This window comes from Meleagris gallopavo, chromosome Z, assembly GCF_000146605.3.
Source record: "Meleagris gallopavo isolate NT-WF06-2002-E0010 breed Aviagen turkey brand Nicholas breeding stock chromosome Z, Turkey_5.1, whole genome shotgun sequence".
NCBI lineage: Eukaryota > Metazoa > Chordata > Aves > Galliformes > Phasianidae > Meleagris > Meleagris gallopavo.
In genome coordinates, this window is record NC_015041.2 from 23,544,248 (window position 1) to 23,558,242 (window position 13,995).

General features: G+C 34.4%; 1 protein-coding gene across 2 annotated transcripts in view; it reads right to left on the reverse strand.

Moving 5' to 3' along the window:
• Nucleotides 1-13,995, reverse strand: part of FCHO2 (FCH and mu domain containing endocytic adaptor 2) — an 82,851-nt gene that overhangs the window by 40,580 nt on the left and 28,276 nt on the right. For both annotated transcript variants that reach the window (XM_010725584.2, XM_010725583.2), the window contains exons 8-10: nt 7,484-7,528; nt 5,202-5,274; nt 1,519-1,543 (exon numbers count right to left, since the gene is read on the reverse strand). In XM_010725584.2, the coding sequence (XP_010723886.1) occupies nt 1,519-1,543; nt 5,202-5,274; nt 7,484-7,528 (143 nt within the window). The remainder of the gene's footprint in view (nt 1-1,518; nt 1,544-5,201; nt 5,275-7,483; nt 7,529-13,995) is intronic.

Genomic DNA, 13,995 nt, shown 5'->3' on the forward strand with positions numbered 1-13,995 from the left:
TTTTTTTTTTTTTTACATTTTTGCTATTCTATATTTTTGCATTCTACCACTTCAAATAACAATGTTGCTTGTAAAAAGCAAGAAGAAACGACAGACCAAATTTTAATCTCTAAATGCATGAAAAAAAGATTTTGCATTAAAAAGAAGAGAAGGATGAGAAACTGTTAGCCTTGCCGTTAGATGATACGAAAGCTAATTTTCCAAAATAACTGTATTTAGACAGATCAATTAACTTAAATGATTGTAATGGTCTTCCTCATGCAGCCAGAAAGAACATCAGATTCATTTACAGTTGAATTAATTACTTTCTAAAAATGTAGAGACCAAAATAAGCAAGGAAGAAATAAACACTGCAAGTCAAACCCACTTGCGTTTCACTCCAGTGACTCAACCCGAACTGTCAAAAGAAATTATTTCCTTGAAAAGCCTGATAATTATAGGGATAATTCTAAATTTACATAGCTTTAAATGTACCCAAGAAAAAAAAAATGCTTTAAACCAGGATGACTTTGTATAGGGTGAAACAACTGTCTCATATGACGCTTACAAGGCTCTTCATAGACAGACAGTTATATTACGTAGCAAAATTAACCTTTCCTTATTTAGAAAAAAGGTCATAGTAGATTTCTTTTAAAAACCAAATTACTCAAAAAAAAAAAAGCTTTTTACTATGTACTAAAACCTACAGACACTATATGCAAAGAAAAAATTTCTGCAACAGGTGAATTTGGAGAGTTAAATTGCCTAATATAGTTGGCATGAAAATGAACCAAAAAACATAAGTCTCTAGAAAGTCACTTAAACCATTCTGTAAATTACTACCAACCATAGCTACAGGAAGCTCCGATCTCCATTACATATAATTCAAGACAACTGACATGTTTCAATAAAAACAAAAGGCTTAATTAAGTACATAAAAAGTGTTAACATTTACAATTACCACTTATTTTTATTAAAAAAGAAAAAGAAAAAAGTAAGTCATGGTGCTGAGAGCAATGAAGAACAGACCATGAAAAAAACGCAGCTAGAAATACTACGCTTAAAGCAATATTTTTAAAAGTATACAGCTATACTCTATTGCAAGCAGTCAAGCAGAACTCCATTAATTTCAGAAGGGTTGTTCAGGGAGATAATAATAATGCAGAGGAATGTGATGATGCAAAACTGGATCCTCATGAAAACATATTGAACCTCTAACTCACTTAGAATGTATTAGTCAAGCAGTTCAAACTACTAACTCACAAAATAAAGTAGCAAATCATTGTTGTAAAAACATTCTGTTTAAAACCTGAAATGGATGGAAATACAAACATATTAAAATTGAATGTCTTTATGTACTGTGAAAGATTATGTTCTGAGTGAAAGTAACACTTCAATTATGTTAGTGAAATACTAAATCCTCTATCACATAAATAACACCTAGCAGGGCCTGTATGTAAATCATGTTCCATTTACATTGCAGTGCCTGATAATGTTAGCATACACATAGAAATAGAAATAAGAAATAAGTCTACTTACAACTGAGTCTGCATCTGGACACTCCCTATTAAAAAAATAAAGAGAAGGTACAATTACAAAACACATAAATGGGTTTATTCATATAGTCCCAGGACTTCCTTCCTTTAATAATTTCAATTAATTTGGAATATTGAGTTTGACTCCTTTGCCTCACAAAGTCTGTTAAAATTTTCACTATATTATCTACACACGACTGGACAAGACTTAAAAGAAAAAAAAACCCAAAAAACTCTAAAAATTTATGCTGGAAACTCCACAGAAGAAAAACTCACAATAAATGATGAAAAACCAAACTCACATCATAGTGAAGACAAAAAGAATCAATGGAAGGCAGGAGTTCCACATTCTATTTTGGATGAATATACTTAAGGAGTCAAGTCTCTGCAGATTATGTGCACAGTAAGTAAAAGTCACCAATCCTAATGAAACATTTTGTACGATAACCAGCTCTTAAAGCAACTAACACTATTCCTGAAGGAATTCAGATCTTTCCTCCTTGGGAATTTCATTCCTAGTTCATGTTTGTTAAGTACAGTTAGAGTCAAGCACCAGAAAATGCTGGAAAAAACAAAAAGTATCTTAAAAACACTTTGAAAAAGTGTTTGACAGGAAGGCAGTGATTACAAAAACATTTATATATGTTATATTCCTCCACATTAATTTGGACTTAACTTAAACATAACATTAAACTTAACATTAACTTAAAGCAGTAAGAGAGAGTACACAGAAAGAGAAGGAATTACATTTAAAGAATGTGGAAACACTTCAGGAGCATACAGGCCCTCTCTAATCAGCACCTTGACAAGTAACACTGTAAGTGCAAGTGCAATTGAAAAACAGCATTTTGATGCAGTCAAATTAAAAACAAAAACAAAAACAACTTAAGGAAAACAACCAGACATGCCACAGAGCATAAAGAGGAGAACAAAGATGCAAAAACACAGCTTATTTTTGTTGTTATTGCTTTAGATATTCTCCAGCAAGAAACATGCACATAAAGCTTAGCCAAAATCATGCCACATAAATGCCAAGAATCAATGCCATTGACAGAATCAGGCAAATAAATTCCAGATTTGGAAATGATGTATCTTACATTATAGTTATTGTATGTATACTACACCACAAGCTTTACTTAACTAAGCATCTTAAGTTTTAGAGTAAGATTTAGCTCATAAGATTCAAGGTGGATAACTAAGGTTGAAATTTTAAATGTTGTACAACCGGTTAATGTAGCTTATCTTATTTTTGTATTAGCTGATTAATTACTACTGAAGAAAAAGCTTATCCTTCATTATTTCAATATTAGTGGTAACTGGGCTGTATGATGTTGGAGGTTTGCTTCAATCTCGGTGATTCTATGATTCTGTGATTCCCTGAAAGGTTAAATGGGTTAAATGTAAAAGCTACAGCATCTTTCAAAACAGGTGTGACAATTTGCTAATACGGAAAGAAGAATATAGAGTTCAGTCCAGCCTGTTATGGTACTGACAGTGAGATGAAGCGTTCTGTCTTTTCTGAAAGGCTGCGCACAAAAGAAAACACGTGTGAGTCTAATCGTCCTACGTCTTATCTCCCCCTACTGGTTAAACTGAATTCAGAGCAACAGAAAACGCTATTTTAAAAGCTATTTCGCAGCCTCAAGAGACAAAGTACCCACAAGATTCAAAGTGCTGGTGAGGTGGAAAACAAAGACAACAGGTTTTAGATGGATGTACTTCTATGTTGCTAGACGCATCACCTTTTAAGATTAAAGGACCAGGTCATGCCTTTACTACGAGGTAATATATTTTAGAAAATTAGAACTGTGTGAGGGAATCTAAGGATTCTAGCTGATAACTAATTCAAGCAGATAATGAATAGCTGTGAAATACTTGATTGAACCTGTACAGCAAAATGTAATACATCATTATAATGTGTATGACATTTACCTGTGCAAAAATACTGCTAGGTACAATGCCCAGCTTATGTGTCAGCACTTCAGAGACTGATAAATTTCTCACTTTACTGATAAATTGAGAAGCCTAGAAACCTCGAGTTACTTATTCTAGGTTTGGACAGTGAGCTCTACACAAGCAAAATAAGCTGCCAGTCCAACTTAATAGATTAGGAAAGGAGTTGACCTCTCTGAGCAGAAAATTTTCTTATAGAGTTCTATCATGCAGAGTCTGTAAGCAGAACATCAACTGAAGATGAAATCAAGCAAAATTTAGACAAGCAATAAGGAGATGATAAATGAACAGTAGAATATTTTATGTAAGAACTTAATGGATCCTCTTTAACTTAGAAACCAAATATTAAAATACATGATGTTCTAAATATGTAATGTGATAAATTAGGGATTTAACTTTGTAAAAATCTACAGCATGTGTTATACAGTCTGTCAGTATCATGCAGTTATATTTCTTTCTTACTAACCTCAGCATCTGTTCATTTTTGCATTGTGAGTAAAAACAGAAACAAAAAGTGTAATACAAATCAAGTTCAACTTCAAATTGTTGCAAGAAAGGAAAGTTATTTTCCCATTTCAGAGTGCTTGCACCGATTTTAGTTGTCTGATGACATCACTATGTAATGAAAAAGAAAAGTTCTCCCAGAAGGAGACAGACATACTATTTTTCTATGTTAAATATAATGTATTTGGGAAAAGATAGCTTTTATAAAAGCAATCTGAACCAAGAAAATTTTCTTCTGTTATAGATCAAGGATACATCTGAGGCAAATGAATCTGGAGCTTCCTGGTCTTTACTGACTCCAGAAAAATAACACCGAGTCTTACATTTTCCTGGAGGCAGGTTAAACGTATCTCATTATCTGATAAAGAATGAATGGAAGGAGATGCTTGGTTTGCTAGCAAGTTAATGACATACATGACAAGAGATCAGCTTGTGTAATAACTCATTTAGTGGCAATTTTTTTGTTATTGGAAAAGTACAAAACTCAATCATATAATAGTATTCAAAACTCAATATGCAGAATCACAACTTTGTAATTAAGTAAATGCAAAGAACAAAAGGCAAATGAATGAGCATACTGTTGCTCAAAGTTGCAAGTCCAGCATCCCAAAAATGTGTAGTAAATCACTTTTTACAGAGATTATAATTTCTAAAACATGTACAAAAACACTAATATAATCAAGTATTTATAACGCTCTAATTTAAGTATTCTAAGAAAACCCTTCATACTTTGTAACTGTATTCTTAAATTTTTGCTGACCAAAATCATACTGTATATACTTATCTCAGCATTTACTTCAGCATAAGAGAATACCGAAGAGAATGCAGAAGAAGGACTAAATCACAGAACGGATATATAGAGGAATGACTTAAAACATGTGACAGCCTGGAGCTTTAACTACATCTTCACAACAAGAAGAAAAAACACGGTTTTGAAGTATGTAACTGTTAAACACAAAAAGAAAAATAAGAAAAGTGTCTGTAAGACACTTCATATGGGTAAAAAAATCAAATCTTAGGTAATTAATTTTTTCAGCACTATCTTAAAAAAAATTATTTCCTGAAAAGTTTAAATAGCAACAAAAATTGTAAATAGCTATGACATTTTCATATTCATATCAGCACTCTTCTAAACATGTTGTAACACCAACATTCATTAAACATCAGCTCACATCCATACTTGCACAGGTTTTCATACAAGATAGAACCTCAAGCTGGAAACACACTTACACAGATTCAGTATCTTTTTCTTTCTTCATTATTCCTGATAAACCAAAAGGCTTCCTCTTCCTTGGTTTTATCCCTGCAAAACAAAACATTTATCATTTAAAGAGAAGAGTAGATGTCTAGCAGCGCCAAACACTGATGCTCCTCAATATGAATACCTTTTAAACAGTGATATAATGATTCATACAAACAGATAGCGATGGAAATTGTACCGAGTGAAACAAAGGAAACACAAAATATCTGTAATATTATTCCCATGTGCTGTTAATAAAACACAAATAAATAAAAAAATCAAAATACAGTTAAGATAACACATTACTACTGTGAGTCATTATAAAACTGATTTGCAGTGTATGTACATTTCTCAATGTTTAGTATACTAGACTGTTAACTCTTTTACAAAAGATTGAAGCACTGCTAGTTATGAAGAAAGGGAGTCTGCTCACAGAAACTCAACAAGAGCTATTTCTCCAGCTGAACAGTAATAGATCAGAATCATGGACAGAATAGCACTTGGATCAGAAGTCAAATCTGCCCCTATCAGCAAGTGCACTTCAACACTCAGTTCTTACTTCCCTGAATGATCCTAGTTGCTGCAAGCCACTGATTCTCCTAAGAAGTAGATCTTTGTCCCATAAAAAAGTGAACATCACTTGTCTTTCCTGCTTATGCTGACTTCTCGTCTTTCCAGAGCTGTTGCTAGTACAGAGTCTGGGGTCATGCCTACCCTCCTGTCTTTTTTTGCCTCACTTTTAGCATGATTACATATACCTAACTATAGTACAGAAGAAAAGTTTTCCTTCAAAACCATTTAACATGCTAAAATCAAAACACATTTAAATATTCCATCACTGCCATTTCTGCTTCTCTCGTTTTTTTGCTGTAGCTAAGTATTCTGTCTCACTTTAAACAAAATGTACAGCTAAGTGCAAAGATCAGATCCAGTGAGTCTACAGTTTTGTTTTGACTTAATATACTGTCTGCACCAAACTTATGAGCAGAAAGGTGGACACAATTTGGTTTCTAAAAGTTTAAAAACTGATATTCAAGTGTATCATTAAAACAACATTATATTTTCCTTCATAGAAATACACTACAAATGCTGCTCTGAAAGTAAGGCCCCCTATTTAATGACGTTGTCCCAGGATATCAGAGGCTGGGTGGTTTGTCAGTAGAGGCTGAACCCACTGACATTCATTGACACTTGCTGAACGTTTATGGCGATTAAACAGTGAATGTGAGGACAGTGAGGCAGTGCATGGTGCATTTTGGCAGTGGCAACAGTCTTGACATCATGGATAACCTAACACATTGGTGCAGATGCTTACAAGTGTAGCATGCAGGCTCGTGTTCATCAGTGGTGAAAATGCATAGCTAATAGGTGTGACTCCTGAAAAACGGTGTTTTGTAGCAGAGAATTTGCCAAATCAAATAGTGTTACAGTGCTCTTTGTATCTGATGTAGTTTCCATGGAAATAAATAGGAGGCATTACTTTTGGAGTGACTTACGTACACAGCACATAAGGAATCTCTCCACTCCTGGAAAACTTGTGGGTGAAATAATTCAAAATTTCCAAAATCAGGTAGCTGTAAACTTAGCTGTATCTTGCTTTCACAGGGGCACAAATAGCTCCAAAATTATTTTAAAATGTTAGTCTGACATTCATATCCAGCCCCAGACAACAACAAATAGAATATCGGAATTGTTTCTTGACAGGGATTCCCATTATTTCAGTCAAAAAAAAAAAAGCTTTAAGTCTCAGCTGCAACCTTGGCAACTTCAGAACTCTCGGCCAATACAGCTATTCTGCCAGCTCCTCTGCTCCAAAACTAAATACATAGTGTATGCAAATAAAACAGTTCTTAACCACTTTAAACAATTCCCTAAGTAAAATAAGTTACACCAACAAAGGAAGGATCTGTGACCATAACACTGCATTAAAATTGGTACAACTAACATGACAACAATGGAAAGAGCCAGAGCCATATTTTGACTCTTGTAAATTAAGTTACACAGACATAACTGAACCAAATCCAAACCTCTCAAAACATAAGGTCTTAGCAAAAGTACATTTATAATAAACATTAACATTCTCTGGCAATGATGCATTAGGCTTATAAAAAATTACTATAGGTCTTATTTTCTTTTAAATTTGTTTCTCAAAATAACAACTGCTTTTTAGCCTGCTAAAATATTTTCAAGTTAAATACATTCACAAGTCATTTACCGTTTGCTCCTCAGTTTCAGATACTATGTACCACAAATAACTGCTAGAATAACTCACCTTCAACTGCACTGGACGTATTACATTCCTCAAATTCAATAGGACCTTAAATAAATTAGAATGAAAATAAACATTAGATTAAATTCAATTTCAAGTGGAAGTCAAACACTAAAATATTTTATCCACTGCTAATATTTCCTGAAAACATTAGATAATCTATTTAGGATTTTAAATGGTAAAGGAAAACCTCAATGGCACAGCTAACGGTCAAACAGTTGATAAAATCTTACACATAAGGCATATCATTAAATATTTTTGCTCCCTTCAGAATGAAAAATTATAATTCTAATGCACACTGTCCAAATATAATTTAATATCCTACGTTATTACAAACAAGTTTCCTTCTCTAAGTCTGAATTGTTTCTGTAACATAGTACCAATATAAAGCGTTGGATTTATCTTCTTCTAATAGAAGAAGAGCTATGCAAAGAAAAGTAAAAAGAGAAAAAAGGATAGCTATAGCCCTAATCTTGAGATTCACATTCTTCCTAACTTATTTCCTCTGCTTCTTCTTCGTAGCCAATTACCTGGACAATTAGAAGCGATGTAGAGAATCTTAAACAGAGCAATAAAGACTTCAAAGAAATCACAAAGACTGAGCAAGACAAAACAAAATAAAATCAGTACTGTTTAAGTGCAGTATGTAAGTAAGTTCGCTATTATAATTTCCTGTTATATTTGACACAAGGTGAAAGACAGGTGTCACTGCAAAGGGCAATTTTAACATGCATAGGTACATGCATCATGGAACAATGTGCTTCCAATTCTGTAAGGCAGCCAATCTTTCCTTTTCAACCTCTTCTCTAATTGTATTTACCAGCGCTGCTTTGAAAGTAACACCTCCTATTTTATGATGCTGCACAATTACCTCAAGAGGCAGATGTTGGTGGTTTGTCAGTAGAGGCTGAACTTTCCCACCAATATTCCATTACATGTTGTTACCATGAGACAGATGGCAGCAGAGGGACACTGACTAAATGGTGTCTGACATGGAAATCCACAGGAAGGAAAAGCGCGTCAATGAATTCCTCCATGTGGAAAAAATGGCACCCACTGACATTCACTGACACTTGCTGAATGTTTGTGGAGATCAAATGGTGAATGTGAGGACAATGAGGCAGTGCATGGTGCATTTTGGCAGTGGCAACAGCAGGTCACCCACACTGGTGCAGATGTTTACAAATGCAGTATGCAGGCTTTTGTTCATCAGCGGTGAAAATGCATAGCTAATAGGTGTGACTCCTGAAAAACGGTGTTTTGTGGCTGAGAATTTGCTATATCACATAGTGTTATTATGCTCTTTGTATCTGTTGCAGTTTTTCATGGAAACAAATATAAGGCACTACTTTTGGAGCAATTTACATATTTCAGTACTGCAAGGGAGGCTGAAATGTTGAAAATTTTGATTAAAAGAACTGGAAATAAAGTAATTGTGAAAACTTTATCTATAGAAACTGCTTTCACTCCTACCCCTAAACAAATGTGACAGTAAACGCTCCAATTTATCTTTTTAGTGAAATTAGCTATTCCAGAACAACTGCTAAAAAGCCAAAGGCTATGCAATTTTCAGATGTTCATATCAAATAAAAGGTGTGCTTGCAAGCACTTTCCAGTGTTCTCCCTGGTACACTTTTCAAAACGAATTGGTAATTCTGAGTCTCAAAACAAGTAGTTGATATAAACAGATCTTAGAAGAAAGATGAAGAAGATTTATTTAAATAGTACAAGATAGCAAATCACTGTACTGCAATGAAAAATGCCACAATAAAAATAAAAAAATAATTCAGCTATGAATTAGAATTGTGAATTGCACAACTGGAATTTATTTGCACTTGATTTGTGTGGTTAATTACCTCAACTGGTTATATTTGTAATGTAACCAGTAAAACGTATATTTAATACCCGAAGAGTAAAACTGCATTCAAATCAGTATAAATAGCACATTTTGACAACATTTCTCAAACGAAAAAGAATTATGCTTATGTCAAGCAAAAATAGACAATTGAGAAATTGATGTAAATCCACGCTCAGCAATGATAAACAATTGAGTTATTAGCTTAAATCTGCCAGGTACTTTACTTGAAATCTCACAGGTATCTGTACTTATTGTAATAATAAGTCTACATCTTTTTTCCTTGACAGTTAAAAAAATAGGTGTAGAACCACCATTAGCACAAGAATCTAGTATCATTCATACCCGATTTATCATAGTGTAGTTACTGAGCCTCCAAATGAAGCTTCTGAAAGCAGAATACCAGAAGGCCAATTTCAAATATCAATCTTTAATTGCTCTAACTGCTCTTTAAATTTAAATTAGTGAAAAAACTTCAAATGCAAGTCTAATTATTCAGTATGACAGACAAAATGCAAATTCCAAACAGATCTCTCATTCTACTATATACTGTAAGCACATGGACATTTTAAGCTGCTCTTCTTTCAGACACTCATCCTTTGTTGTTCTTAAATTCATAGTAACACAAAGTCAGCGTGCTCCACAAGTCAGCAAATCTGCATACCTCACAAAGCAAAACAACAAAAAAGGAAGAAACACAGATTCAGGGAACTGCAGACATCTACATACCTATAATGATTTCACCAGCATTTTACTTTAGCTATATTGTTCTAAACATATTGAGAAAGAAATGCAGAAAAACAGCAAAAAACATAGAAGCTGAAGAACAAATCCATTACTTCTTCAGTACTACAGACGGTACATTTTCCATCAGTTTGCTAGAGATTCAACTGTTTCTTCTACAGGTACTCCATTTGGCCAGGAAAAATACATAAGCCAAGCCAACCAAATACTCTTTCCCAAAATAGAAACACAAGGAAAAACTGTAAACAATAGAGTCTTAAACATATTTTGAGAGGAAAACAATACTAAAGCCTTTTCAGAATACCATCTTTTCTCTTTACCTATCCCAGTTACTACCACTGATCTTCAGACTGCTAAGACTTCCACACTAATGATTAAAATACATAAATGATGAAAATACATTCTGGAGCATAGGAAGTTCCGCACAAATGTGCATAAGAACTTCTTTACGGTGAGGGTGACGGAGCACTGGAACAGGCTGCCCAGGGATGTTGTGGAGTCTCCTTCTCTGGAGATATTCAAGACCTGCCTGGACACCTACTTGTGTGACGTGGTGTAGGAACCTGCTTTGGCAGGGGTTTGGACTTGATGATCTCTGGACGTCCCTTCCAACCCCTACAACTCTGTGATTCTGTGATAAATATTCCAAGTTCCTGCAAAGCTCATCCTTATTTCAGGTATCTTTTATTTTCACTCCAACACAAGTAGAGAACAGAGATTAATATGTTGAGTGTTAAAACACATCGAAGTTATACACATTTGTCTCTGAAGGTAGATTTTTATTTCAGTTTGTTAAGGTCTTAATTTCAAGAGATACATGTGTTTAGTACTGAAACACCTCCCCTAGTTCACATCAGTCTTTCAACAATGTGTGCTTTCTTTACATGGATTACTGTAAAAATTGATTTGAAATATTTTTTGTCACTTAAGAACTGTTACAGACTGTAGCAAGATAAAAATACAATGAATTTCAGCAAGCAGAGCTTACGATTCACAAAGATCTATACATGGAGATATTAAATGCACTTTCTTCCTAATGATACCAGTTGGATTTATGTTCCCTCAAGATGTGTAGCTAATATAGAAATCCCTTCTCCCCACATGTTCATTCCTTACTCTGTATCTACTAGTTGCTTCATTGCAAGAAAGTAAAATATCAATCATGAAAACAGCTTTCTCTTACAACAAATTGTGTGAAACACCTAAAGTTCTAAAAAAACATTTAATCCTAACTTACTTTTTTTATCCAATTCAAATTTCTGTATAGCTCTTCATCTTTTGGAGTTTCATACGTTTACAACACTCATGGATATCACTAATGAATCCACAGACTAACAAGTAAAGGTTATAGTTTTGTTCCAGTATCCAAGGATGTTTGCTATTTTTTATTTATTTGTATTTAATCTGCTCCTGCCACGTTGTATTATTTGCTTATAGCAAAGGGAAGCAAGGGCAAATTCACACATTTGCTTTTTTGAGCAGAATACTGAATTCTGCAGTAGCTCTAAATTTTCAAGTTTTCCTTCTCAAGTTTTGTTCTATAACTTCAGATTTCCCAACAGTTCTGTTCCCTATATGCCTGCTGTAAAGAGCACACTGTGCCTGGGGTGTAGCATTCTTAAACTTTCAGAAATAGACATTTAATGTGGTACTCTATGGTGAGCCAATTTAGAAAACAGAATAGCTGTGATGAGCTTTTGGTAGCTAGAAAATAGTTGGAGTTTCTTGCGAGCAGATGGCTTTGAGCCCAAGAGGTAATAACACTGTCATCCAGCTAGAAAGCAGTATGTACTGTGGCTACACTGTCTCCCACTATAACTAGATGCAGTCTCCCAGCCAGTCTAAAGGTCGTAGGCATACGTGTTGCTATGGAAGAAAAGCATCAATAAGGATTTCAGAGCTTTCTTAAGAATACCCCAATGTCCACTGTATTTGTCTGTCTGGATAACAAAATAATCTGTGCCACCACTGCAAAAAACCTTCAAAAAACTTTCTCCTCTGAACAAGCAAATCCTCTAGCTTTCTAAATCCCGCTTTCTTAATCACTAGTTAGTAGTCTCAAAAAATGAATGGAGATTTCCAAGCAGGTGTAGTATACAGATGCATGTCAAAGCATGAAAACTCACGTGTGGGTATGACGGTAACCTTCACAACAGCTACATGGTGATGTGGATGCGCAACCACTTTCCCAGGAGGAAAGTAGTCTTCTTAATACACTTGTGCCCAAACACTGAAGCACAGACAACAGGTTAATTCCAATGAGGATTTCACCCCCAAACCCATATGACTGACCTAACAGCACTGATATTTTTGCTTACAGAACCTAACACTTCACAGTCTAATCTCTGAAATTTCCAAAGGAAGGATACCAACAGACTTTCCACTGCAACATTCAAAGAAAGAAAAGCAGTAATTTCACATTTAACAGGAATTGGTGATGACAGAGACCAAAGCCATTCCCTGAAGGTGATATTTTTCTAGAAGTCTCAGGAATGTTTGCCACATGATAGCCCAAAGCATTGAAAAGAGCTTTCTAGATCTTACTAAACTGCAATAATAATGATAATAATCTGCAGTACTACAATCAAAGCACAGTGATTTCCTCTGTTCCTTTTTTCATAAAAAGAAAATAACGTGAATTGAGAAGTAAGCCTATTCTCAAGCATAGTATTAGAACTAAAGTGAAACTGTGAAAATCAAATATATATTTTAAGACATTTTAAGTAAGTAAAAATTAACACATAAGATCCAGCCCACCTCTAACGAAAGACTTTGCCTCAGTGTTCTAGTTTAGAAATGACTAGATTAAGGCACCAGACAATTTTCTTGAAGTGACTTAAGTATCTGAAATACCTGCTCAGAAACTTTAAAACTAATAGGTTTATTTGATATGGTACATATAGCGGGTAGAAAAAAATAATATGTGTTGTCTAAATATAGATTAGCCTTTACAACAGAGATACGAATATCCCGTGGGATTTCAATCACTGAAGTATACATAACCAGCTAGCAGGATGGAAATGAGAAATTAGTTCCTACAACGGAGGGAGCCAGAAAATTCAGTAAGCTACTCTAATTGTACATAAATGTTCCCATCAAGTATCCTAAAACATTTTCAAATCCAAGCTGTTATAGTTCACAGCGTGCCACCTACAGGAATAGACATAGATAGGAAGAAAATGCAAATGGGCAATGGTTTTACAGACACATGGAAACAAACAGGTGCTACTTGACAAGAGATTGAAGCAAATAGATCAGCAGAGAATCAGTTCATGGTTCCTGAAAATGAGGAGGCTATAGTTTGCTATAACAGAAAAGCATAATTTGAATAAATGGACATTTTGCAATTTAATTAATCTAACAGCTCACAGCAAGTGACACTAACATAAATTAAGTAACAGCCTGTAGTTTGGGATGCATCTTCTAGCCTATTTGGAAAACACAGGTACAAGTTTTCTTGTTACAGGAGGCATGTGAGTACATGAAGTTTTCATGAAAATAAAAAGGACAATGGATGGCACATTCTGCAAAGATACTTATTCAAAGACAAACGGGGAAAATGTAATTATGCTGATGTAACTGCATTGTTAAGTACAATGTAGTATCTACTGCATACTTAGCTTCTATCTGTGAGAACAGTATTCTCAGAGTATACACAAGGCAACAGCTGAAGAGGGTTTGTTTTTCTAAGTAACAACCTTCACACCTAGATTTATCTACAAAGTAATGCTAATTGTTTTGAATACAGTCATGCTCTTTCTTAACTACCTTGAAAGCAGCCCTAACAGCCATCTGTAGCATAGAAGGAAGTAAAATTGGAAAAATGAAGGCTTTGCTAAGATTGAACAACTGAAATCATTAGTAATTTGCTTAATAGAGGTGAAAAATGGAAAAAAGAAAAAAGAAAAAAGCTTTA